The 26,033-nt window shown below is 48.2% G+C and overlaps 1 protein-coding gene across 1 annotated transcript; it reads left to right on the forward strand.

Moving 5' to 3' along the window:
- The first annotated feature begins 296 nt into the window (after nucleotides 1-296).
- Nucleotides 297-25,843, forward strand: WRAP73 (WD repeat containing, antisense to TP73). Its single transcript, XM_014862360.3, is given in 13 exon segments — nucleotides 297-474; nucleotides 3,419-3,571; nucleotides 4,336-4,452; nucleotides 17,504-17,576; nucleotides 19,407-19,510; nucleotides 20,319-20,405; nucleotides 20,751-20,885; nucleotides 20,968-21,045; nucleotides 22,662-22,767; nucleotides 24,271-24,396; nucleotides 24,956-25,147; nucleotides 25,483-25,581; nucleotides 25,584-25,843. Coding segments are annotated over 13 exon segments (1,539 nt in total). The 5' UTR covers nucleotides 297-405; the 3' UTR covers nucleotides 25,784-25,843.
- The last annotated feature ends 190 nt before the right edge of the window (nucleotides 25,844-26,033 follow it).

Here is a 26,033-nt window from a genome sequence, read left to right on the forward strand (position 1 = left end):
TACATTTAAATTTCAGATAAGCATGTAGTTCTCTAGCATAAATATGCCCCATGCAGTATTTGGGAACACATTTATCCTAGAAAGGATTCGTTGTTTATCTGAAATTCAATTTCAGCGCCCCTCCTGCCTTTCCTTAGCAACCCATCTGGACCGGACCCGGAGGCCTCCCACCCTCCAGCATCGCGGAATCCCGCGTCGGAAGAACCGGGGCGGTTCCTTTAGCGCGAACTACAAGCCCCACAATGCCGCGCGGTCGTCCGGAGCCCTGATAGGCTCCGGTGCGCTTCCCGCCTTCCATCACTTCCGGCCGCGGAGGCGGCGGTTGCGGCGGTCCCGGCTCGGCGCACAGTGCAGGGGCGCGGGGCTGCGGGCTTGGGGTCCCGGGCGCGAGGTCCGGCGGCCGCCATGAACTTCTCCGAGGTGTTCAAGCTCTCCGGCCTGCTCTGCAAGTTCTCCCCGGACGGCAAGTACCTGGTGAGCGCCCGCGGAGCCTGGGCCGAGGGCGGGTCCTCCGCGGGGACCCCGGGTCGGGGAGCAGCGGGCGGCCGCGGGGCCCGGGGTGCAGGCAGCTCGGTCAGGAGACCTGGGCACGGGACCTGGGCCGGTTCCCCGGGCAGGTGCCGCAGACGGGTGACCTGGGCAGATGCTGCAGACAGAGGACCCGGGCAGGGGACTCAGGCACGGGCCGCAGACAGGTGACCCGGACAGGTACCAGCCTCCCTGCACCTGGGTTTACATCTGTCAAAGGCAAGCAAAAGCATTGCCGTCTTCACACACTTGAGGACACAGGAGATATCAGCTCGTTGTTGTTTTGTCACAAAAAGGCAAGTACATGATTCTATTGGCTGTAAACTGGTGCAATGGTGTAGCTAGTCTCTGTCGTCTTTTTCAGCCGTTTTCCCCGGTGTCTAGCAGGTGCCATATAAATGGTTTAAATAAGTAGCGTTCTATCTCTAGATAAAGAGAGTTGTCCGCACTCCGGGGATTTGGGCTGTTCCTTCCATGGGTGGCAGAATGCTGCTTAAATCGCTGAGCTAGCCTGCACACAAAACTGAAGTTTTGAAATATGCCAATATAACCAGTGTTTATCCTCAGAATCTGGGGGAGGGGATGCGGTGGGTGGGAGATGATTGGCATTGGGAAGCCATTCAGGAAAAAAAAATGATGCATTATAAAAAGTGTACTTAGTTTCTTTTGCTGTCTATTAACTGACTGATGCTTCATGGTTCTTTTTCAGTTTCAGCCTTTATTAATATTCTTTTTGTTCTTGGTCTTTGAAAATATAACTCAAGTTATGTGTCTGCTTATTTTTATGAAAGTGTTATTCTAAATCACATAAAATGTATTCAGCTGCAAAATGCAAAATATCTTTAGTTTAAATGGCATCCCGAAAAACCTTGGTGTATTTTTCAAAGTGCCCCCCCCAAATTAGTTTTTTAAAAGTCATTTGTGAAAATTCCAGCAAATTATAAAGAGAAAGGTTATATTTCCTTGCTTAATTTTGGTACTTTTTTGCTTTTTACACTGGTCGATATTGTGAACACTTGGTAATAATGTTGCTGGAATCGTGTTCTTCGAAGCTCTATCCTAAATACTGAAGGAAGTAGGTCCGTGTTGCCATTTTTAATATCTCGCAACAGATTTGAAGTGGTTTTTCCAGGTGTTGATACAAATGTTCCACTTCATAAGGAATTCGTTGTAACTGAGCAGTTTTCAAAGCTGTGGTGTGAAAAAATCAGCCTCGTGACACATGTTTGTTCTAATCTGCAGTCGCCCTCCCTCTCCGCCTTTTCTATGGAAAACTTATGTGGCTTTGATTTAATGGAAATCCATAAAACACAAACTAATAATCTAGTTTGACCTTGAAAAGTACCAAAAAGAAGCAATTAACATATAAAAATCAGTTTTTGATTTTAAAACTAATATAATTAACAATCAGTAGCTAAGTACATTCAAACATAGAAATTATTTGCTTAGATATGGATATTATTGACAAATATGGACATGAACCGTGTTTTTAAGAAAACAGCATCTCTCAAACACTTTCATAGTCAGTATGTTAATGTAGGTATGTAAGAAGATCCACCCGTTTTTCCCTCCCTTGAGTCTCCTTTGCTCACACTGCTACCATGCTCACAACACTTCTGACACCAAATGTGGGGGAGTTTTCCCCCACACCAAGTAATTATCCATGACCCTAGCTGGGTGTCCTACAAATTAACTCAATTCTGACACCGTCCGCTTGGAGATTGTGTCAGATCCCGCAGGTTAAGGGCTCAGTCCCACAAGGCTACCCCCCTCACTTCAGGTGCTCAATATGGGATCCCCAGGCCACCTCCAACTTGGCTAAAAATCAGGGGTTCCCACACCCCCCTCCTCGCGCTCAGTTAATTTGTTAGAGCAGCTCACAGAACTCAGGGAAACGCTTACATTTACCACTTTATTAAAGGGTGTGATTAAGGATGCTGGTGAAGAGCCAGATGAAGAGATGCATAGGGCCAGGACTGGGAGGGTCCCAAGGGCAGGCGTTTCTGTCCCCGTGGAACTGGGGTGCATCACTCTCCCGGTGTGGATGTGTTGCCAGCCTGGAAGCTCTCTGAACCCCGTACTGTTGGGGTTTTAGGAGCCTTCCTCACATAGGTGTGATCAGTTATTAACTTCATTTTCAGCCCTTCTCAAGAGAATGGGGAGTGGGCCTGAAAATTCCAAGCTTCTAGTTATGGCTTGGTCTTTCTGGTGACCAGCCCCATCCAGGAGCCTACCCAGAGTCACCTCATTAGACCAAGAGATGCTCCTGTCACCCAGGAAATTGCACGGGTTCCAGGAGACCTGTGTCAGCACCCAGGAGCAGAGGCCAATATATATTTTCTATTATCTCATGGTAGGTAAATGAGCAATTATGAAGCGTCCTTACATTTGCACAAGTTAAAACACATATATTGACTTTCTGTTGGTTTGGCTCAGAGTTCGGCCTTGTACAAAGGGAACTCTGGCTTCTGTAGTCATTCTTGTCAGCATGTGAGGCCTCAATTCTTACTCCTCATAAATTGTCTGCAAGTGATAAAACTAGGCGAGAGTTTGGTTAGTTCACATAAGAACTTTCTCCCAGTGCTATTTCCTACTTAAGTTTCGTTTTTAACATATGATTAGAGGGGAAAATGACTCAAGCAGAGCTTTAAAATAACACTTAATACTGGAATATAGCAGTTTTAATACCCAGTTTGTATATTTCAACTTTATCTTTTAATTAACCCATTTTTGGAATGGGCTATATAATTGATGATAAACATGAGACCATCTAGATAGAAAGCATGTTGAAAGGAGAGAAGGAAACAGTTCCTGAATGGGGGGCATTGACTTCCTGAAAGCCACCTTCCTGGAGAGAGCAGAGCATCAGGGCTGTCTTTTCCATTTGTAGGCTTCCTGTGTCCAGTATCGGTTAGTGGTCCGGGACGTGAACACCCTTCAGATCCTTCAGCTGTACACCTGCCTGGACCAGATCCAGCACATCGAGTGGTCGGCCGACTCGCTCTTCATCCTGTGTGCCATGTATAAACGAGGGCTAGTGCAGGTACGGTGCCCGCAGGGGCAGAGCCAAGGAGCCTGCCCAAGGTCCCAGCCTGGACGGAATGGTCTTTTCCTGTGCCCTTCTAGTTTGGAAAACAAGGCCGTGCAGTGCAGCTCAAAGCTAGTTTTCTTCTAAAATTATAGTAGTTCTCTAGTAGTTTAAGTACTTTTAAAACCAGAAAACACTTAAATATTCTTAATCTGTAAGCAGCTATAACTCATCCCCGAAGTGTTACAGATGGCCGTCTAGCTGCTTGGAAGCACGCGTGTGGGGAAGCGCTAAGAAGTGGTGTTTGCTTGCAGACCTAAGCTGAGCTCAGTCAGGGCTGAGGGATGGCAAAGTGAGTAAACTGTTTAAAACTACAACAAAGTGAAATCACCAGGAGGTATGGCTTATATGTTGGTGCAAACTAGAACCAGCGCTTCGTAACAGTGAAAGGTTTTGAAAGATACCCTGTGCTTTGCCTCTGCAGTTTTCATCCAGTTGTGTTTTTTGGGGTTTTTTTTGTGTGTGTGTGAGGAAGACTGGCCCTGAGCTAACATCCGTGCCCATCTTCCTCTATTTTGTATGTGGGACACCTGCCACAGCGTGGCTTAATGAGTGGTGCTAGGTCAGCACCTGGGATCCAAACCTGTGAACCCCAGGCCACTGAAGCGGAGTGTGTGAACTTAACCACTGCACTACCTGGCCAGCCCTGACATCCAGTTGTTTTTAAGCTTAATTAGTGCATGACTAGTTTGTGATCTGCGTTTCTCTCCTGAGTCTAGGTGTGGTCGCTGGAACAGCCAGAATGGCACTGCAGAATAGACGAGGGTTCAGCTGGGCTGGTGGCTTCTTGTTGGAGCCCAGATGGGCGCCACATTCTCAACACGACTGAATTCCACGTAAGTGTGAAGCCCCGTTAATCAAACGAGGATGCCTCCTTACACTCCTCCTCCTGAAATGGCTTGAGAGCATGAAATCGGGTGATTTATGGAGAAGGAGGTGTATTTTAAGTCATCAAGCATTATGAGCGCATCAGTGGTGTTATATAACTTTTTTGCCCAGTTTTAAAGAAAAATAAAGCAGGTTTCTAAAAAGAATCTTAAATTACATTTTTAAGGAATTAAAGAGTTCCTTTAATTCAACAATGGAAAATGAACTTCAATATGAGCTAATTTAAATCTTTCCTGTAAGACATCTGATCTGTGGATGTCGATAACCACTTCATTCATTGGTCCTTTGAACGCTGGGCTGGCCCGGCCCACCGGCACTGCACTGGGGCTCTGAGTGCGAAGATGAACGTTTGAAATCTGAGATAGCTTGCATAGTATGAGTATATCTCATAAATATATCAAATTAGGGAGTTTGGCGTATATAAGGTGTTTTGGTATAAGATCTTTGGTGTCAGCAGTGTTTTTTTTAAATATAGAAAAATGCGTGAATTGCTTTAATAATGTGCTTTTTTGAGGGGGTATTATAACCCAGCGTTTGGGCCTAAATCCGCTGAGCGTGTTCCGCGGTCTGGGCTGCCGGATGCCTTGCCGTAGCCTCACCCCAGGCTCAGGGGGCCGCAGACTCTGCATAGGTGACAGCGTGTGCGCATGACTGGGGCCACTGTTTGTTCTCCGCCAGGATCTCACTCGGCTTTTCCAAGTTGTCATCGCCAGGGATAAATTCTGTGTCCACCTGTGAGAGGATGGCTAAATTAACTGCTTCAGACAGCTGTGTGGCTTCACATGTTTGCTGCTGCGATATTCAAACATCTTTAATCTGACGTCTGCTAAGAGGCTGTTGGGGAGCGAGGCCGGCAGCAAAGGGCTGCCTGGTTTCTTAGCACTGTACGTGTCGGCGTTTGAAAGGTGCTTACAATCAGGGTTCAGAGGTAATTTGAGCTTTTCATATAGCCTCTACTAACAGTCTTGGTGTGTATAATTCTTCGGACCAAATTCCACCCTCTGGATGGACACATGGCATGGAGTTCCTGTCCCCCGTATGTCAACGTGGAAGAGAAACCGTGTGCCCTTTGGACACGGTTCGGTGAGTAATAGCATGCTCCCCGTCAGGCCGCAGCCAGAGGGCCCCTTATCCTGCCTGTGTTCATCATCTCCTTCCTTTTTTTTTTTTTTTTTTGTTAAAGGCATTGCCTTTTTTTTTTAAAGACTTCTAAAAAAATTTTTCCATTTTTTCCCCAAAGCCCCCCAGTACATAGTCGGATATTTTTAGTTGTGGGTCCTTCCACTTGTGGCATGTGGGACGCCGCCTCAGCGTGACTTGATGAGTGGTGCCATGTCTGCGCCCAGGATCCGAACCAGCGAAACCCTGGGCCGCTGCAGTGGTGTGCGAGCGCAACCACTTGGCCACAGGGCCGGGCCCTCCTTCCTTTTCTTGAGGGTCTAGTGTGTGTGTGTAGACGCTGTACCATTTGGTGTGGGTTTGTTGAAGGTTTACTTAGATGAACTGTGCTGTATGTGTTCTCTGGGGTTTCTTTCTCTCTCCGACATTATTTTTGAGATTCTTGCATGTTGAAGGTATGGCTGGTCCTTCATTCCTTGTAAGAAAAATCAGGCCTCGATTTACTTAGCCATTCTACTGCTGCTGGGCATTTGTGTTGTTATGACCCACGTTACCAAGAATGTATTTTGCGTGTCTCCTAACACCCACCTCGAGATGACCTCCCGGGATGTGACCTGGGGGGATTGCCTGGTTATAGGAGAGGGCGTATGTGTCAGGATTTTAAAGTGATTGCCACTCCAGTAGAAACAGTGTGTTGCATTTGGTCTTAATTTTCATTTCCCTAATTATTAGTAGCTTGAGTGCTTTCCTGTCTTGTTTTACACACACACACACGCACACACAGTTGAAATTTTTTAGTAGGTTCATGTGGAGTTTATAATGGTGTGTGGTGTGAGGTAGGAGTCAATTTTTATCTATTCTCAACAACATTTGTTGGTAAAATCCATCTTTACCACCTGTATCAAGAGCTAAACTTCTTTATACTGACAGTATCATTTCTGGTTTTTCGTTCTGTTCCATTGCAGGTCCACTGATACCACTCTGCTTACATTAGCGGGGTTTTCTTCTATGTTAGGATCTAACAGGGCTGGTCCCTCTTCGTTGCCCTGGTGGTCTGCCAGTTTTTTAATTTTTTAAAAAATTTTATTGAGGTCATATTGGTTTATAACATTGTGTAATTTCAGGTGTACATTATTATATTATCAGTTTCTGTATAGACTGCATTATGCTCACCAGCAATAGTCTAGTTTTTATGTCACCATACCTATGTGCCCCTTTACCCCTTTCACCCACCCCTCAACACCCTTCCCCTCTGGTAACCACTAATCTGTTCTCTTTATCCACGTGTTTGTTTATCTTCCACATATGAGTGAAATCATACAGTGTTTGTCTTTCTCTGTCTGGCTTATTTCACTTAACATAATATCCTCAAGGTCCGTCCATGTTGTTGCAAATGGAATGATTTTGTCTTTTTTATGGCTGAGTAGTAGTCCGTTGTATATATATATCACATCTTCTTTATCCATTCATCAATTGATGGGCACTTGAGTTGTTTCCACATCTTGACTATTGTGAATAATGCTTCAGTGAACATAGGGGTGCATAGAAATCTTTGTATTGTTTATTTAATGTTCTTTGGATCAAACCCAGTAGTAGGATAGCTGGGTTATATGGTATTTCTATGTTTAATTTTTTGAGAAGTCTCCATGCTGGTTTCCATAGTGGCTGCACCAGTTTGCACTCCCACCAGCAGAGTATGAGAGCTCCCTTCTCTCCACATCCTCTCCAACACCTGTTATTTCTTGTCTTGTTAATTGTAGCCATTCTGATGGGTGTGAGGTGATATCTCATTGTAGTTTTGATTTGCATTTCCCTAATAATTAGTGATGTTGAACATCTTTTCATGTGTCTGTTGGCCATCTGTATATCATATTTTTTGATCAGGTTTTTTGTCTTTTTGTTGTTGAGTTGTATGAGTTCTTTATATATTTTGGAAATTAACCCCTTGTCAGATATATGATTTGCAAATATTTTCTCCTAGTTGGTGGGTTGTCTTTTTGTTTTATTCGGGATTTCCTTTGCCTTGCGGAAGCTTTTTACTTTAACGTAGTCCCATTTGTCTATTTTTTCTTTTGTTTCCCTTACCTGAGAAGACATGGTATTCGAAAAGATGCTGCTAAGATCGATGTCAAAGAGCATACTGCCTATATTTTCTTGTAGGAGTTTTATGGTTTCATGTCTTACCTTCAAGTCTTTGATCCATTTTGAGTTAATTTTTGTGTACAGTGTAAGACAGAGGTCTACATCATTCTTTTGCATGTGGCTGTCCAGTTTTCCCAGCGCCATTTATTGAAGAGACTTTCCTTTCTCCATTGTATGTTGTTGGCTCCTTTGTCGAAGATTAGCTGTCCATAGATGTGTGTTTTTATTTCTGGACTTTTGATTCTGTTCCAGTGATCTGTGTGTCTGTTTTTGTGCTATTACTGTGCTGATTTGATTACTATAGCTTTGTAGTATATTTTGAAGTCAGGGATTGTGATATCTCCAGCTTTGTTCTTGTTTCTCAGGATTGCTTTGGCTATTCAGAGTCTTTTGTTGTTCCCTGTAAATTTTAGGATTCTTTGTTCTATTTCCGTGAAGAATGTCATTGGGATTCTAATTGGGATTGCATTGAATCTGTAGATTGCTTTAGGTAATGTGGACATTTTAACTATGTTTATTCCTCTAATCAGAGCATGGAATATCTTTCTGTTTCTTTATGTATTCTTTGATTTCTTTCAATAATGTTTTATAGTTTTCAGTGTATAGGTCTTTCACCTCCTTGGTTAAATTTATTCCTAGATATTTTATTCTTTTTCTTGTGATTGTAAGTGGTATTATGTTCTTGACTTCTCTGTTTGCTAGTTTCTTATTAGCGTATAGAAATGCAACTCATTTTTGAAAGTTGATTTTGTACCCTGAAACTTTGCTGTAGTTGTTGATTATTTCTAGTAGCTTTCTGCTGGATTCTTTAGAGTTTTCTATATATAGAGTCATATTGTCCGCAAATAGAGTTTTACTTTTTTCTTTCCAATTTGGATTCCTTGTATTTCTTTTTCTTGCCTAATTGCTCTGGCCAAAACCTCCAGTACTGTGTTGAACAGGAATGGTGAGAGTGGGCACCCTTGTCTTGTTCCTGTTCTCAGAGGGATGGCTTTCAGTTTTTCCCCACTGAGTGTGATGTTGGCTGTGGGTTTGTCATATATGGGTTTTATTATGTTGAGATACTTTCTTTCTATACCTATTTTATGAGAGTTTTTATTGTAAATGGATGTTGGATCTCATCAAATGCTTTCTCAGCATCTATTGAGATGATCATGTGATTTTTATTCCTCATTTTGTTGATGTGGTGTATCACATTGATTGATATGCAGATGTTGAACCATCCCTGTGTCCCTGGTATAAACCCCACTTGATAGTGGTGTATGATCCTTTTAATGTATTGTTGTATCAGATTTGTCAGTATTTTGTTAAGGATTTTTGCATCTATGTTCATCAGCAATACTGGCCTGTAATTTTCCTTCTTTGTGTTGTCCTTGTCTGGTTTTGGTGTCAGGGTGATGTTGGCCTCATAGAATGAGTTAGGAAGTGTTCTGTCTTCTTCAATCTGTCTTCTTCAACTTTTTGGAATAGTTTGAGAAGGATAGGTATTAAATCTTCTTTGAATGTTTGGTAGGATTCTCCTGAGAAGCCATCTGGTCCTGGACTTTTGTTTTTTTGGGAGGTTTTGATTACTGTTTCAATCTCTTTACTGGTCTATTCACATTCTCTATTTCTTCTTGAGTCAATTTTGGGAGGTTGTGTGACTCTAAGAATATTCATTTCTTCTAGGTTGTCCAATTTGTTGGCATATAGTTTTTATAGCATTTTCTTATAATCCTTTGTATTTGTTGTAGTTTCTCCTCTTTCATTTTTAATTTTATTTATTTGAGCTTCTCTCTTTTTTTCTTAGTGAGTCTGGCTAAGGGTTTATCAATTTTGTTTATCTTCTTAAAGAAGCAGCTCTTAGTTTCATTGATTGTTTCTGGGTTTTTTAGTCTCTATTTCATTTATTTCTGCTCTGATTTTTATTATTTCCCTCCTTCTGCTGACTTTGGGATTTTCTTTTCCTTCTTTTTCTAATTCTGTTAGGTGTAGTTTAAGGTTACTTAGTTGAGATTTTTCTTATTTGTTGGGGTAGGCCTGTGTTGCTATAAATTTCCCTCTTAGTACTGCTTTTGCTGCATCCCCTAAGAGTTGGTGTGTTGTGTTTTCATTTTCATTTGTCTCCAAGTGGTTTTTTATTTCTCCTTTGATTTCTTCATTGATCCAGTTGTTGTTCAGTAGCATGTTGTTTAGTCACCACATGTTTGTAACTTTCCCAGCCTTTTTCTTGTAGTTGATTTCTAGTTTCTTAGCATTGTGGGTGGAAAAGATGCCTCATATGATTTCAGTCTTCTTAAATGTATTGAGGCTTGCTTTGTTTCCCAGCATGTGGTCTGTCTTTGAGAATGTTCCATGTGCACTTGAGAAAATGTGTATTCTGCTGGTTTTGGATGGATTGTTCCATATATGTCTATTAAGTCCGTCTGGTATAGTATTTCATTTAGGGCTACTGTTTCCTTGTTGACTCTCTGTCTGGATGACCTATCCATTGATGTAGGTGGCGTGTTGAGGTCCCCTACTATTATTTGTTGCTGTCACTTTCTTCCTTTAGATTTGTTAGTAGTGATTTTATATACTTTGGTGCTCCACTGTTAGGTGCATACATATTCATAAGTGTTTGTCCCTTTTATCATTATATACTGACCCTCTTTGTCTCTCATTGACGTTTTTATCTTGAAATCTCCTCTGTCTGATATAAGTATGGCAACACCTGCTTTCTTTTGCTTGCCATTTGCTTGGAGTATCACCTTCCATCCCTTCACTCTGAGCCTCTGTTTGTCTTTAGATCTGAGATGTGTTTCCTGGGGGCAGTATATTGTTGGGTCTTGTTTTTTAATCCATTCAGCCACTCTGTGTCTTTTGATTGAAGAATTCAATCCATTGACATTTAGAGTGATTATTGATACATGAGGGCTTAATACTGCCCTTTTATCTCTTGTTTCCTGGTGGTTCTACATTTCCACTATTTCTTTTCCCTTGTGTTTCTGACTGCCATTTCAGTTTGGTGGTTTTCTGTGATGGTTTTCTCAGTTTTCTCTTTATTTATGATTTTTTCTTTAGTGGTTACCATGAGGTTTATATAAAAGATCTCATAGATGAAATAGTCCATTTTCTCATAGCCTCTTTTCTCCATTAGCCTAAGCAGGTTCTATCCTTTTCCTCTTCCCCTTCTGAGTTATTGTTGTTACAAATTGTTCTTTTCTGTGTTGTGAGTTTGTGACTAAATTCAAGTGTTTATAGTTACTTTTGATACTTTCCTTGCCTCTGTCTTTTATGTTATAATTAAGTGTTTACTAACCTATTCTGATGTAGAGCTGAAATCTTCTGATCCTGTCTATTTATCTCCTTGCTCAAGGTTTTGTAAACCTTTGCTTTTTAGTTTCAGATGGGAGGGCTTCTTTCAATGTTTCTTGTAATGTTGTGGCCCAGTGGTGATGAACTCCATCAGCTTTTGTTTATCTTGGAAACCTTTTATTACTCCATCATATCGGAAGCGTAGCTTCGCTGGACTGAGTATTCTTGGCTGAAAGTTTTTGTCTTTCACTATTTCGAATACATCATTCCGTTCTCTCCTAGCATGTAGGATTTCTGCTGAGAAGTCCTCTGAAAGCCTGATAGGGGTTCTTTTGTAGGTTATTTTCATCTGCCTTGCTACCCTTAATATTCTTCCTTTGTCCTTGATTTTTGGCAGTTTTAATATTATATGCCTTGGAGAAGGTCTTTTTGGATTGATGTAATTAGGAGTTCTATTGGCTTCGCATACTTGTAAGTCCGATTCTTTCCCCAGGTTTGGGAAGTTCTCAGCTGTAATTTCTTCGGACAAGCTCTCTGCTCCTTTTTCCCTCTCCTCCCCTTCTGGAATACCTATAATCCTTATGTTGCTTTTCCTAATTGAGTTGGATAGTTCTCAAAGAATTTCTTCATTTTTTTAAAACCTTAATTCTCCCTTCTTCTCTACCTGAAGCATTTCTAGATTTCTATCCTCTAAATCACTAATTCTGTCCTCCATAGAATCAGCTCTATTTTTTTTGGATTCTAGATTATTTTTTATCTCATTAATTGTGTTCTTCTTATCCAGAATTTCTGTTTTTATTTTTTTAGAGCTTCAATCTCTTTGGTGAAATAGTCCTTCCACTCATAAGTTTTATTCCTGAGCTCATTGAACTGTCTTTCTGAGTTTTCTTGTAACTCATTGAGTTTCTTTGTGACAAGTGTTTTGAATTCTCTGTCGTTTAGATTGTAAATTTCTGTGAGTTCAGGATTGGTTTCTGGAGACTTGTCATTTTCCTCCTGCTCTGAATTGTTACTGTCATTCTTCATGGTGTTCGATGAACTGACCCTTTGCTAGCATGTTTGTAGTAGGATCAGGTTTCGGTTCCACCTGCTACTGCTGGGGTGGGGGCAGGAGCTGTGTTTCTGATCCTGCCCTGTCTGCTGGAAGTTGTGCAGGTACGGCTGCTCTGCGTTTGCATGCTGGCCGCAGCTGCTTGGTGGGTCACGCGTGCACACGCAGGTGTGGCCTCTGTGCTCTGCCGGCCAGTCGCTGTCCTGCAAGTGGGACTGCTGCGCTCAGCAAGGGACTGGCTCAGCTGCTGCGCTAGGTGGGAGGGGAGGGGCGCCTTCTTTCACGCAGAGGCCAGCTCTTCCTTGGCAGGCGGTTTGGCTGAGCTGTTGTGCTTGGTGGGCAGGGCTCCTTTGGTGGGGCTGAGCTGCCACCACTCAGCAGGGAGCACTCCTATGGGCGGGGCCACTGTGCCACAGCAGATCCCTCCTGCAGGCCGGGCCACCACTCCAGAAGTGTTTGTGTGCAGGCTGCCCCTGCCTCCTCTTACAGTTGCTCCAGCCGCTGCGTGAGGACCCGCTGCCTGCATCGCTGCTGCCGGGGAGGGGTCGGGGTGCGCTCATCGAGTTCCACTGCTTCCCAGGGGCCCAGTCCACCCTCCTTCAGATGCATGGCTGCGTGGATCTCTGAGGCACCCTATTGTGCTGTGTAGGGGACCCTCTGCTGGTTAATGCATGTCCATTTAGTTGTAACTTAGAAGGGAGACAAAGGGAACAACTCACTCCACCATGATGCTGATGTCACTCTCTTTGATGTATTTTTGGGGCTGTGTTATTAGCTGTGTACCAATTTAGAACTGTTAGATTTTTGTGCTGAATTGGCCCTTTTATTATAAACTGTTCTTCTCCATGTCTTGTTCTTTTTATTGGGAAATCTGTTTCATTGGATGTTAGCATAGCAATCCCATCCTTCCTTGATTAGGCTTTTTATGGCATATCTTTTCCTCTCCCTTTACTTTCAGCCTCTTCATATCTGTAACTTTTAATATATATGTTGTAAATCACCTGTGGTTGGCTTAAAAAAATACACCCAAATTTAAAACCTTTTTCCTATATCTCAATAAATCCAATTAAAACATCTTATAAGATTCACCCCCTTTCAGGGTGCAGTTCTGTGGTTTGTGATGAATATAACCACCACCACGGTAAAGACTGAGACCATTTACGTCACCGGAGTGGGCACCTCGTACGCTGTAGTCAGTTCCTCTCCTCACCTCTGGCCCCAGACAACACTGACCAGCTTCCTGTCGCTATAGTGTTACCTTTAAGAATTCCATATAAATGGAACCACATGGCATGCAGAGTTCTGCATTTGGCTTCTGTCCTTGGCATCATGCTGTTTTTGAGATTCATCTGTGTTGTCATGAGAATCGGCAGCTGGTTCCCTATAGCTGAGTATCTCCCTCGCATGGGTAGACCACGTTTTTTAATCTGCACACAAGCTGTTTGCAGTGTGAGGGTATTATGAACAGAGCTGTTAAGAATATCTGCATGTGAGTCTATCTGTGGACATGTGTTTCCATTTCTCTGGGGTAAATACCTGGGGTAGGATTGCTGGAGGGGGGTTAACATTTTAAGAAACTGCCCACTGGCTCCTAAAGTGGCTCTGCCATTCTGCATTCCCCCCAGCGCGTGAGAGCTCCAGTTGCTCCACCTTCTCGAGAACACTTGTGATGACAGCCTTTCTTCTGTTAGTCAATCCACTATGTAATGGTGTTACATTGTGGTTTTAATTTACATTTTCCTTATGACTAATGATGTCAAGCATCTTTTGTGCGCTTGCCATCATATAACTTTTGACTTTATATTGTTAAAAAACAAAATGCGACTGAGTAAATTCGAACGTGTCATTGGCTTTATTAAATGATTCATGAATTGGGCACCATCCCATCCAGCAAATAGAAGGGCTCTCCAGGAGTTGTACAAAATAGAAGGTTTTTATAGGCAGAAGGGGCAAGGAAGTTATTCATTAGCAGAAGAAAAGAAAGGATTGTTTCAGGCCAGATGTCTTTTAGGGGGAAAGGACCACAGAGTTTCATCATGCAGATGACCTCACTGGTGCTGATCAGGAAGTTTCAGATTGACTGTTAGAAAGGTCACATTCCTGGGGGAGGTTGAAACTGCAGTCAAGGCTTGGTTTGCTGTCGTGGGGCAAATGACTCCATTTTTGGCCTATTATTTCTCTTGTAACGATATCTTCTGTCCATTTCTTTATTAGGTTGTTTGTTGCATGATTGAGCTGTCAGGTGTTTAGAGGGATATTCTGGTTACAAGTCTTCTGTCAGGTGCAGGTTTGGCAGATATTTTCTCCTGGTCTACGGCTTGCTTTTCATTTTGTTAACAGTTTGTCTTAAAGAGCAGAAGGTTTTCATTTTGATGGAGTCTAATGATCCATTTTTTTCTTCCATGATTTGTGCGTTTTGTATTTAAAGAATTCCCCACCCACCCAAGAGCACACAGAGTCTCTTCTGTTTCTTCCAGAATTTCTGGCTTTAACTCCTCAGTTCAGAGGTGTGACCTATTCTGCATTTCTGTCCTTTTTCCACTTTGCCCTGTGCGTGTGTGGGTCTATTTCTGGACGTCGTCCTGTTCCCTTGATCTGTCTTTGTATCAGTGCTACACTCTCCTCATTACTCTAGGAAGTCTGCAAACCAAAATCAGTGTGAGTTTTCCAATTTTGTCCTTTTTCAAAGTCATTTTGGCCATTTTTGGGTCCATTTCATTTCCATATCAATTTTAGAATAAATTTGTCAATTTCTTTAAAAAAAATATCCTGCTAAGATTTTTAAATTGAGATTGCATTGACTCTATAGACCAATTTGGGGACGACTGCCATCTTAACAAGACTGAGTCTGTGGATCCATGAACATGGGATATTTTTCTGTTTATTTAAGTCTTTTTGAATTTTTCTAAGCAATGTTTTTGTTGCATAGGTCTTGCACATATTTTATAAAATTTATTCCTAAATTGTAAGTTTTGTTTTATCAGCTCTTGACTAGTTGCACTGGTGCAAGAGAAGAGCCGTGTTTGGCTCTGGAATGTCCCTCAGGGTTACACATCTGAACACGGAGGTATTTGCTCTCTCAGCATATCCCACTTGTAACAAAATAGGGAAACACAGCATTTCTCTTACGAAGAACTCAGATGAGCTGCCATCAATTTGCTGTGTTTATGTTAATTTTCCAAACAATTTCTCAGTTGGAAAAGGTTATTTTGAGTATTTTTGCTTTGGTACTAGGGTTTTCCAGTTTGCCAGCAGCAAATGATATAGTAATAAAAATGTGCTTATTTCTTATGTCAAGAAAACTTGAAAGTATTATGGAAAAGGAGATGAGAAAATTAACTCATTTCAGAAGTGAATGTTCTCTTGCAATGAGCATTTCGGTGTACACCTAAATGTGGAAATGCTTGGAAGTGCAATATGACCAGGAAAGATACAGTGAAGTCCTCCTGAAAGACCGACCCTTGTGAAGAGAGTTGGACAGGACTGAAATCCTACGCGGCAGGCCTGTGGGTTCATCCCCTGTGAGCAGAACGCCTTGGCTGTGCAGGGTTGTGCCTGCCTTTGACCAAGGATGTGGGGTGGGGGGCGTGTGGGAGTGCGGATGGAGGTGGGGTGCGGTCAGCCCCAGGAGCCCTCGGCCCCCCTGGGTTCGTGTTGTGCGGTGAGCTGGAGGCCGGCGGCCCGGAGCTGCTTCCCCGGCTGTGCTGCGGCCCTTAGCAGAGTTGGCGGGGGTGTCTATTAACTAACTCTTTTGTTCCTATTGGATTTTTAAAGCTATAAACAGTTGTTGGTTTTTTGGTTTTTTAGACCTTTTTTTTTTAATTTTTGTTTTTTACGGGGGATGGAGGGTAAAGATGAGGCTTGAAGGGCTGTCTGTGCGTTTTTCTGCCGTCAGAATCCTCCCAGCGCTGGTCCTGTCTGCACAAGGCGCGGACGCTGTTTCTTGAAAACCCCAATGTGTTTTGGGGAATGTACGAGGCATTCTGCCTGCTGTCGGCTCCTCATCCGATCAGCAGGGCCGCCCTGAGGGCAGGTGTGACCGACAGGGACACCTGGAAGGTCAGCAGGAGGCCGCCAGACCCGGTGGTCGCAGGGTCACAGGTGGGGTTTAAGGCCCGGAGCGGCGGGGTGGGAGTTGCGCGCTTCTTCTCCGTCACCCGAGACGCCGGGGTCCCAGGGAAGCAGGCGCCGTCCCCAGAGTGGCCGCGCTCCTGGGCGGGGCCTCGGGCGCCCTGGGCCGCCGTCCCCGCGGAAGGACAGACGTGGGAATCGAGCCGGTGCAGCGGCAGCCGCGCTGCGCCCTCTGCGCCCGGGAGCGCGGCCCGGAGCGGCGGCCTCGGTGCGGTGCGCGCCGGCGGTCGGAGAGGAGTGGGACAGCCGAGGTACTTTCCTCTTCCGAGAAAGGCGATGTGGGGGAAATGCAGTTAACTCACTGCTTATCCTCCCAAACTGAACACAGATGGCCCCGTTTGCAGGAATCCCCCCGGGGTACACGTGCGGACCCGCGCTCCGCTCCCCCCACCCCGCGGCCCGGGAAGCCCGCCCGGCGCGGGGTCCGGCTCCGCTCCCGGGCCGGAGGGGCGGTCTCTGCGGGCGCCGGGGGCGCGCGGTGTCCGTGCGCCTGGCGGACCCTTGGAGCGGGAAGCGCCGCCGCAGCCGGCGGGAGGGGCGTGCAGACGGCTCTCAGAAGCAAATTTTGGGAAATTGCGGTCGGGGCTGGTTATTCGCTCAGGGGCCCCGCAGGGGGTCGGGGCCGGTCGTGCACCTCCGGATCGCGTGCAGATGGCGGCGGGTGCGCGGCGGGCCTCGGGGCGCGGGGGCGGCGGGAGGCCCGGGCCCGGGTGCTTGCTCCTGAGCACAGTCCGTGTCCGTGTCCGCCGGGCGGGCTCGCCCTGGTCCCTCGTCAGGACGCCGTCTTTTCCGGCCTCGTGTGCGCGCCGGTCAGCCCTCAGCCCCCTGTGTGAGGCACGGGGAGGGAGGAGGGCGGCGCGCCCACCTGGGCTGCAGGGGCAGCGGCACAGCGAGGCTGCCCTCCTGCGCCTGCGTTTCCGGACGCGCCCGCAGGGGAGGGACCACCGCGACTCGGAGCGGACTCGGCTGCGCGGGAGCCCTGCAGGCAGCCTGCGTGGCTTTCCTGCAGGAGGATGTTTCTCTCACTGCATAACTTGCTAGGTTTACTGTAATATGAAAACTGTTCGTGCACTAAAATGCCCTTATATTTAACTTTGTGTCACTCAAGTAGTGTTGCAGAATGCAAACAAGACCCCGAGAGCGCGGAGTTGAGCCCCAGTAGCTGTGGGTGTGGCCGCCGCGGAGACGCCCTGCAGCTGGACGGCTCCTCCTGCAGCAGCTCTCTCTGAAAATGCTAATGTGTGCCGTTTCCCTTCTCTTCTCCCTTTTTTCCCTGACAGCTGCGGATAACTGTCTGGTCCTTGTGCACAAAATCCGTCTCTTACATCAAATATCCTAAAGCTTGTCAGCAGGGTGAGTCAATCAAAGCTACTCGAAAGCCATTTCTTTATAGTTGTTTTGGGGTTTTCTTGATCTTTTATCCTGGGAAATTTCAAACACAGGCAGAAGTAGCCTCAACAGTGTGTCAGCTGACAGCCACTCTTTGCTCTACCCTCCCCCGATGATCTTAAAGCCCGTCGCAGCCCCCTCATCCTTCGTCTGTCGGTGTTTCCACGTGTGACTCCCCTTGACACAATCACGGGTACTAGAGAGGGTCTAAAGGACGTGGAGGAGGCGGGGCTTTCCTGGAGCCCCTGCACCCGGTGAGGACCTGGATTCAGATCCCTGCAGGTGACGTCTGTCCCGGGACCCCACCTCCTGCACTGAATTCTGAACTCGAAATCCCGAAGGCTTCTGTTAACTCACTCTGCCATCTCTGTGGAGGGGAAACAGTCACCTGTCCCACCTGGACGTCCCAGAGGGGGGAGAAGTGACAAGTATCCTCTGAGCCGTCTGGGAGAGGGGACGCAGCGCCACTGCCCAATTTAATTGGACCCCTGAGAGCTAGCCGACGTCCACTCTTGAATCATGAGGTTGCAGTGATGGACCTTTCATTTAACAAACGAACAAAGCATGACTTGATTTGAATGTTTTTCCCATTATTTTGTTGCCATCAGCAAACTTGCGTTTGAATGAAGTACAATTGTACATTTATTTTTATAGTTTGAATGTTAGTGTCCCTCCAGATGACAGACACATTTCTTTCATTTTTTTTTTTTGAGGAAGATCAGCCCTGAGCTACCACCAATCTTCCTCTTTTTGCCGAGGAAGACTGGCCCTGACCTAACATCCATGCTCATCTTCCTCTGCTTTATACATGGGACGCCTACCACAGCAGGGCTTTTACCGAGTGGTGCCGGGATCCGAACCAGTGCACCCCAGGCCTCCGAGAAGCAGAATGTGCGCACTTAAGCGCTGCGCCACTGGGCCGCCCCCGACAGACACATTTCTTGAGTGGAAACAACAGTTACATCATGCAGGTGTTCTTTTGACTCAGGAAGTATAAAATGTGGCCGAGGGCATTTTAAGCTAATATGAAACTGGAAAATATACATTTCAACCAAAGGGTATTTCCAAACCTTATGTTAAATTTACTTCTTCCAAGTAATTAAATTCAAAAGTAAAAGAAAGAAGTGAAAGGGTATTTCCGAGTCTTACGTTAGATTTACTTCTTCCAAGTAATTAAATTCAAAAGTAAAAGTAAGAAGGGCAGTGAGGAGCTGTCTCCCCTGCCGCTGCCCTTCGAGGAACCTGACGCTCTGCTCCTTGAGGTGCTGCGTTTTTCACTTCTCTTTTGTGACTCATCAGGGATCAGGTTACTGTATCTTTCACACATCCCTGGCAAATCGTGGACGTGTGAGTGTGGGAGCCCAGCCACCCCATGGTGCAGGCCGCACTCGCTGTGTTTCCTCCCGTGGGAACACATGCATTCCTTGTCTAGGGAAACACGTGGTCTTGTGTCCTGGGTCCTGTGTCCCCTTTTTTTGTTTTCTTGTTTTTCTCCCCAAAGCCCCAGTACATGATATATCCTAGTTGTAAATCCTTACGGTTGTGCCATGTGGGAGGCCGCCACAGCCTGGCTTGATGAGCAGTGAGTGGGTCCACACCCAGGATCTGAACCGGTGAACCCTGGGCTGCCGAAGCAGAGCGCACAAACTTAACTACTACACCACCGGGCTGGTCCCTGTGTGTCCCCTTCTTTGGACCGCTGCTTTCTTGTTCTTGTTTTTCCTGCAAAATGAGCAGTGTGCTTCCTCCCATTTGGCTGCTTCTCGACGTCTGGGCCTGTCCTCTTCCCGGCAGGAATAACCTTTACCAGGGATGGCCGCTACATGGCGCTGGCTGAGAGACGGGACTGTAAAGACTACGTGAGCGTCTTTGTGTGCAGCGACTGGCAGCTCCTGCGGGTGAGACATCCTCTCCCACCTGGCAGTGAAGGCGCCCTGTTCAGTGGGGAGGGACTGCAGGAGCAGTGTGCTCTAGGAGTCCAAGGGGTCTTCAGTATAGCGTAGAGCAACGTGATTTCGTATTTCCAGAGGGCAAGGGGGTTGCGTGTAACTTCAAGTCAATTCAAAGTTACTGTGCCCTCAGATGCGAGCCACTTTCCTTTTCTTCTCAGTTTCCTGGTATTTGCGTTTGTCTCGTATGTTGGGAGGAGAGAACTTGTATGTAGCGCTGACCCAGTGCCTGCGCTGGGCAAGACTTCAAGGTGCCGAGGGCCTGGGCACCGCGCCCTGCCCTGGCCGGGTTCCCGTCTGAAGGCGGGGCAACACTGAGACACAGGGCTGAGGCAGAGAAATCTCCGAATGCTGTCAGAGCGCAGAAGAAGCCTCGTCAACCCAGGGCAGGAGAGCGTCCTGGAAGGGTCTTATCTGAGCTGGGTCTTAAAGGGGTGAGACTTAGGCAAGAAAAGGAAAGAGGAGAGTGGTGTGTCGGGCAGGGCCTCAGCGTGAGCTGCGTTTCAACCAGACTCCAGGCGCGGGCCCAGGCCCAGGACTGCCGGGCACCGGCTCCACCGGGGGGCGGGCGGGCCCTGAGCCTCCTCAGCACTCAGCAGTATTTTAACGGCAGAGAAGGATAGAGTTGTGGACGTTTTTGTCCATTTCTATATGGGGAAGTTAGATGCTAAACGTTTAGGAACATCAATTATAAGATAAATGTATGTTTGTTAAAGACAGTATCTTGGTTTGATCTGTTCTCCACCTCCCTTTGCAGCACTTTGATACAGACACCCAGGACCTGGCCGGCATTGAATGGGCCCCGAACGGCTGTGTGCTGGCGGTGTGGGACACCTGCCTGGAGGTATGAGGAAGGAGCCAGCCGCCCCTTTCTCTCTGAAGCCCGTTGCCTGTGTGTGTCTGAGGCTCTGTGCTGCGGGATGGAACGCTCGCTCTCAGGTGTTGACTTGAAGAGCTTTCATCTGCAAGTCATTAGCGTCACACCCTGGTTCCCCCTCTCCCACAACGTTGTCACTCTTCAGTCACGTCTCCCATCCAGCTCCCGTCCCCGTCCCCGACCGGGGGAGGGCGCTGTGCCTCCTCGACTCTGCGTTGTCTCTCCGAGGCCCACTCGCTCTGGCGGGGCTGTGCCACTTACCCACCCCAGGTTAACTGACCTGTCACACCAATTGGAATGTCTCACCTACAGTATAAGGTTCTGCTGTACTCCTTGGACGGCCGGCTCTTGTCAGCGTACTGTGCTTACGAGTGGTCCCTGGGCATCAAGTCCGTGGCCTGGAGCCCCAGCAGTCAGTTCCTGGCAGTCGGGAGCTATGATGGGAAGGTGAGCAACAGCAGTGCACGCAGAGAGACCCCACAGCCCAGCGCTGGCCAGGGCGGCTCTCACCTGCACGGTCTCTCCTCAGGTGCGCATCCTTAATCATGTGACTTGGAAAATGATCACAGACTTCGAGCATCCTGCAACCATTACTAATCCCAAAATAGTAAGTCTGGACTGTGTTTCTGTTGGATGTTTGGGGAAGGAGGTAGAAAGCTGCTTGCTGTGACCCAGGCGCCTCTAGCACCATGAGCCTGTCACTGTGACACTTCCTGTGTCGGACTCTGCCCGTGGCCTTTGCTTTCCTGAAGGATCAGATGCCGTGTCCTTGCCCTGCCCCTTCACACCCCTCCCCAGAGGGCTCATTCTCCGATCTGCTCCTGCCTCTGCACAGTAACTAGGGTCTCCTGCCTGGAGGCACTGAGTATCTGTGGCCAGGCTGGGCACTGTGCTCTGGGCCATGGTGGGAAAGAGCAGACAGACCCCTGACCCTGGGGAGTGGGGGTGGGGCTGGGTGTCTCCCTGGGACGGGCAGGGACAGCTGCCCTTGGAGGGGTCACTGGGGCAGATGCCGGGAGGCAGTGATGCAGGATCCGGCGAAGAGTATTTCAGGCAGTGGGAACAGGAAGTGCAAAGGCCCTGAGCTGGGTGTGTGCATCCCTTCACTCAGCAGGAGCTGGTCCCAGTGCTGGGGGACAGCAGGGATGCAGACAGAAACCCCAGCCTCAGGGGGACAACAGAGACATGGACGGAAACCCCAGCCTCGGGGAGACAGCATGGACACAGAAACCCTGGCCTCGGGGGGACAGCAGGGACGCAGAAACCCCGGCCTCAGAGGGACAGCAGGCACACAGAAACTCCGGCCTCGGGGGGACAGCAGGGACACAGAAACCCCGGCCTCGGGGGGACAGCAGGGACACAAACTCCGGCCTCGGGGGGACAGCAGGGACACAGAAACCCCAGCCTCAGGGGGACAGCAGGGACATGGACAGAAACCCCAGCCTCGGGGGGACAGTAGGGATGCAGACAGATACCCCAGCGTTGGTGAGTTTGCCCACAGATGAGACCTGAGTCAAGGACATGGCAGGTTGGGTGAGGAGAGCAAGCACATGCAGTGGGGCTGCGAGAAGGGTCTGAGGGCAGGTGGCCTGGGAGCTGTGATGTTTGAGTAAGGGCAGAGGAGGGGAGGGGCCCAGTGGGCATCTGGGGTCTGTGAGTCAGATAGGGTCCACTTATGGTGACTGGAGGACCAGCAGAGGCACAGGCGAGCAAGGGATAGAATCGCAGGAGTAGCGGGGGCTGACCCCACTGGCCTTGAAGGGTTTGCTCCAGCCCCTTCCACCCACAGCCCGAGAGTGTTCTAAAGACGTAGGGCAGATGATGGCCCTTTCTCAATGCCTTGGTGTGGCCTGCCAGCCTTTGACCCAGCCTGGGCAGCTCACCTTTTGCCTGTCAGGCTTCAGGTCACAGATGCCCCCTCATTCCCTGGGCCTGTCTCTGTCACTTGTCACCACTGACGTGCTCACTGGCCTAGGGACTGGCCGCGTGATGGGAGGGTGGGCGGTGTGTAAACGTACAGCTACCAGACGTCGTCCTCCTTTCTTAGGGAGCAGGCCTGGGGGTGGGGCCACACTGAGAATGCCCATGAGGAGCCGTACGTGGGGGCCACGGTTCCTCGTCCCCTACCAGCAACGGCAGCTCCTTGTGTTCAGGCTAGGCCTTGCTGTCACCGAGCGCTCGCGGCCGGTCCTGAGTGGTGGCGGGGCCTGTCGTGTCTTCCAGGTGGTGTATAAGGAAGCCGAGAAGAGCCCACGCCTGGCACTGGGCAGCCTTGCCTTCCCTCCGCCCAGAGCAGCGGCCAGCCCCCTCGCCAGCACGGAGAGCAAATGTGAGCAACCGAGGGCGGGCATTTGCTGGTTTTCCTTTTCTTTTTTTTATGAAATAGAGTCCTCTTTGTCCAGGTAGATTTCACATGGTCTTTTTTTTTTTTTCAATTCGTTTCTCCTTCCTGGTGATGCTCATAGTCAGAGTCTTTCTTACCCCATCAGTTAGGGACCCCCCGGGCACTGTTTTTGTGGATTGAACACAAGCTCTGGAAATCCAGCTGACAGCTCGTGCTCTGAGGGCCAGATTTTTTAATGAATGATAAAATTTCCGTGGATGAGCCAGAAGGGGTCAGGAGGCAGGCAGTGGTAAAGGGAGCTCGGAGCTGGTTCTGGATCCTGGCCGTGTGGCAGCTTACTCATGCTTCAGTTTCCTCGCCTGTAAAAGGGGCATAATTAGGGCATCAAATGAGCTTTAAGAGAGAAGAAATGTAGGAACAGCCATGAGGTCTTAGAAGGTTGCCTGCCTGTCACAGGGCTCAGTAAACACACAGGGACAGGGAGTGCCCTGGACACAGGAAGTGCGTCTACTTATGTGAGCTTTATCATTGTCATTTTACAACCTGCTGCTTTGGGTTTTATAATGTTTTTATTCTCTTTTAAGACTTTATATTTTTTATATTTTTTTTGCTGAGGAAGATTCGCCCTGAGCTAACATCTGCACCCAGCTTCCTCTACTTTATATGTGGGACGGTGCCACAGCATGGCTGACAAGTGGTGTAGGTCCTTGCCCAGGATGTGAACCTGTGAACCCAGGCCACTGAAGCAGAGCGTGCAGAACTTAACCACCGTGCCACGGGGCTGGCCCCAAGACTTTATTTTTTTTAGAGCAGTTTTAGGTTTACAACAAAATTGAGTGGAAGGTACAGAGAGTTCCCACATGCCCCCTGCCCTGACACACTCACACCCACCCCAACTGTCATCATCCCCACAGATGGGACATTTGTTACAGCCAATGACCCTGTGTTGACACTTTTGTATCACTAACACCACACGGAGCATCCTCACTGCCCTAGAAATCCTCTGTGCTCTATGAGGCTTTTTCTACATCTGAAAAGTCTAAAAACAGAATATTGAAGGTGAGATTGAAGCAGATTGTAAATAGATGCCAGAAGTGGAGAGAAGACGAGAAATGCCAGGGTGTTTGCGCTGCTGAGACCGTAGCTGGGGCAGGTGGTTCTGGAGCGTCCCTACCCCTTCCCTGCTGGCCCGGCGCCACTGTGCTCCTGAGGCTGCAGGGCGTGCCCCACGGGCAGGGCGTGGCGGTGAGGGGGCCTACAGTGGGCCTCTGACCACTACAGCCAGGTTCCCATTAAGCCCTTTTTTCGATAAAATTTTGCCCCAATGCTTTTAGTGTCAAGTCGTCTTTTCCTGCCATCTGAACTGAGCAGACGAGGGTAGCGGCTCTCTTCCCGGCCGTGGGGCCGGATCCCAGACCATGATGGGTCTTAGACATGCGGGCCCTGTGCTGAGACTGTGACGGAGTCTCCTCCCTTTTGATATTCTAGACGAGATCGCCTCGGTGCCAGTTGCCTTACAGACTTTGAAACCTGTTGCTGACAGAGCGAACCCTAAAATTGGCATAGGAGCACTGGCCTTCAGTCCCAACAGCTACTTCCTGGCGACGAGGAACGGTCAGTGGCCGAGGGCCCATGCTGTGTTGTGTCCACTCAGTTTCCTTGGGTGCCCAGGCATGCAGACGGGCTGAGAGGAGGATCAGGTGACGGCCCTCCGCATGGCCTCCCGTCCTCCTGCTGCCGGCGGACGTTCTGTCACGGTGGCTCCGCAGAGCAGTCGGGCTGCATCTTTGTCAGAGCAGCAGCGGGTCCCCGTTCCACCTCTGTGCCCCGCCTCTCTGCTCTTCTTCCTCTGTGTGCAGTAAACAGGGCTCCAGGCCCAGCTGCAGCTGTGGGCCTGGTTTATATAAGAAGGATTTTTACATTTTTAAAGGGTATAAAAAAAACCCCAAAACGTGTGTGTGGCCAAAAATCTAAGGTAGGGACGGTCCACCCCTGGCAGACACTGGAGCACCAAGGTCCACCACAGAGCCTGGTGCAGAGGCCAGTGCTGCGCCACATGCCCCGTGGTCTGCCTCCTCAGTCCGTCTTCAGCAGTAGACCCCAAGGGGGCGGGGGCTGAAACAGGCAGCGAGGAGTGACGAGCCCCAGGCCTGTCTGCGTCCTCCATCCTCAGACAATGTCCCGAACGCCATCTGGATCTGGGACATACAAAAGCTGAGGCTCTTCGTGGTGCTGGAGCAGCTGTCCCCAGTGCGCTCCTTCCAGTGGGACCCGCAGCAGCCGCGGCTGGCCATCTGCACGGGAGGCAGCAAGGTGTACCTGTGGTCGCCGGCAGGCTGCGTGTCGGTGCAGGTGCCCGGGGAAGGTGAGCACTGCCCCCTCGGTGGAACCCTAGCAAACGAGCGTCTTTCAGCAGACACACACCATGGCTCGTTCGAAGCACTGTCTGGAACATAGAGTGAAAGTCACCTCAGCCTCTGGGTGAACCTCAAGGCCAGGCCCCAATGTGCACAGCTGACACAGGGCCTGCTGCTCTACGCTTTATAGGCTGGGCAGAGGCCCACCCGAGCTGAGGTGGCTTTGGGGCTCTAGCTAGGTCACTCTGGGCCCACCCACACGCCCATGGGATTTGGGGCTTCGCTGGCCAGGGGACCCTCACATCTCCCACTCTTGACCCTCTGGCCGCCTGTCTTTCTCCAGGTGACTTTCAGGTGCTTTCTCTGTGCTGGCATTTAAATGGGGACTCCCTGGCCCTCCTCAGCAAGGACCACTTCTGCCTGTGTTTCCTGGAGACTGAGGCGGGGTCTGTGCAGCCGTCAGACAGCTGGGCGGCCACAGGTCGGACCTGTGCGTAAGCGGCCTGTGTGAGATGGACGCAGGACCCCTCGGCCGTGTCAGCAGGGGAGGAATGGAGCTTCTCTGGGGCAAGTTCTCCAGCCGTGGTGGTCCACGTGAAATGATTTACTTTTATTTTTTTACAGCAAGGCTTTTTTGTAAATAGATATGGTACAAAACTGTAATTTTTGTTACTTAAAATAAATATTCAGTAATTCATAAAATAGCTAGTCTTGTTTTCTTGAAAGGTTTGGGTCACCGGAAGCCCTTCTAGGTTAGTTTAAGTTTATTCGCTGTCTTGGGGAACATGACTGGCCCAAGCAGCCGGCGCCCTCCGACCCCCCACGCTCGCTCCAGAGCGGCCAGTCACTGAGGGTTTCCGGAGCGCAGCTTGGGCTTCACGTGGGCCTGCTCTG

Source organism: Equus asinus, chromosome 5 (genome assembly GCF_041296235.1).
Source record: "Equus asinus isolate D_3611 breed Donkey chromosome 5, EquAss-T2T_v2, whole genome shotgun sequence".
Taxonomy (NCBI): Eukaryota; Metazoa; Chordata; class Mammalia; order Perissodactyla; family Equidae; genus Equus; species Equus asinus.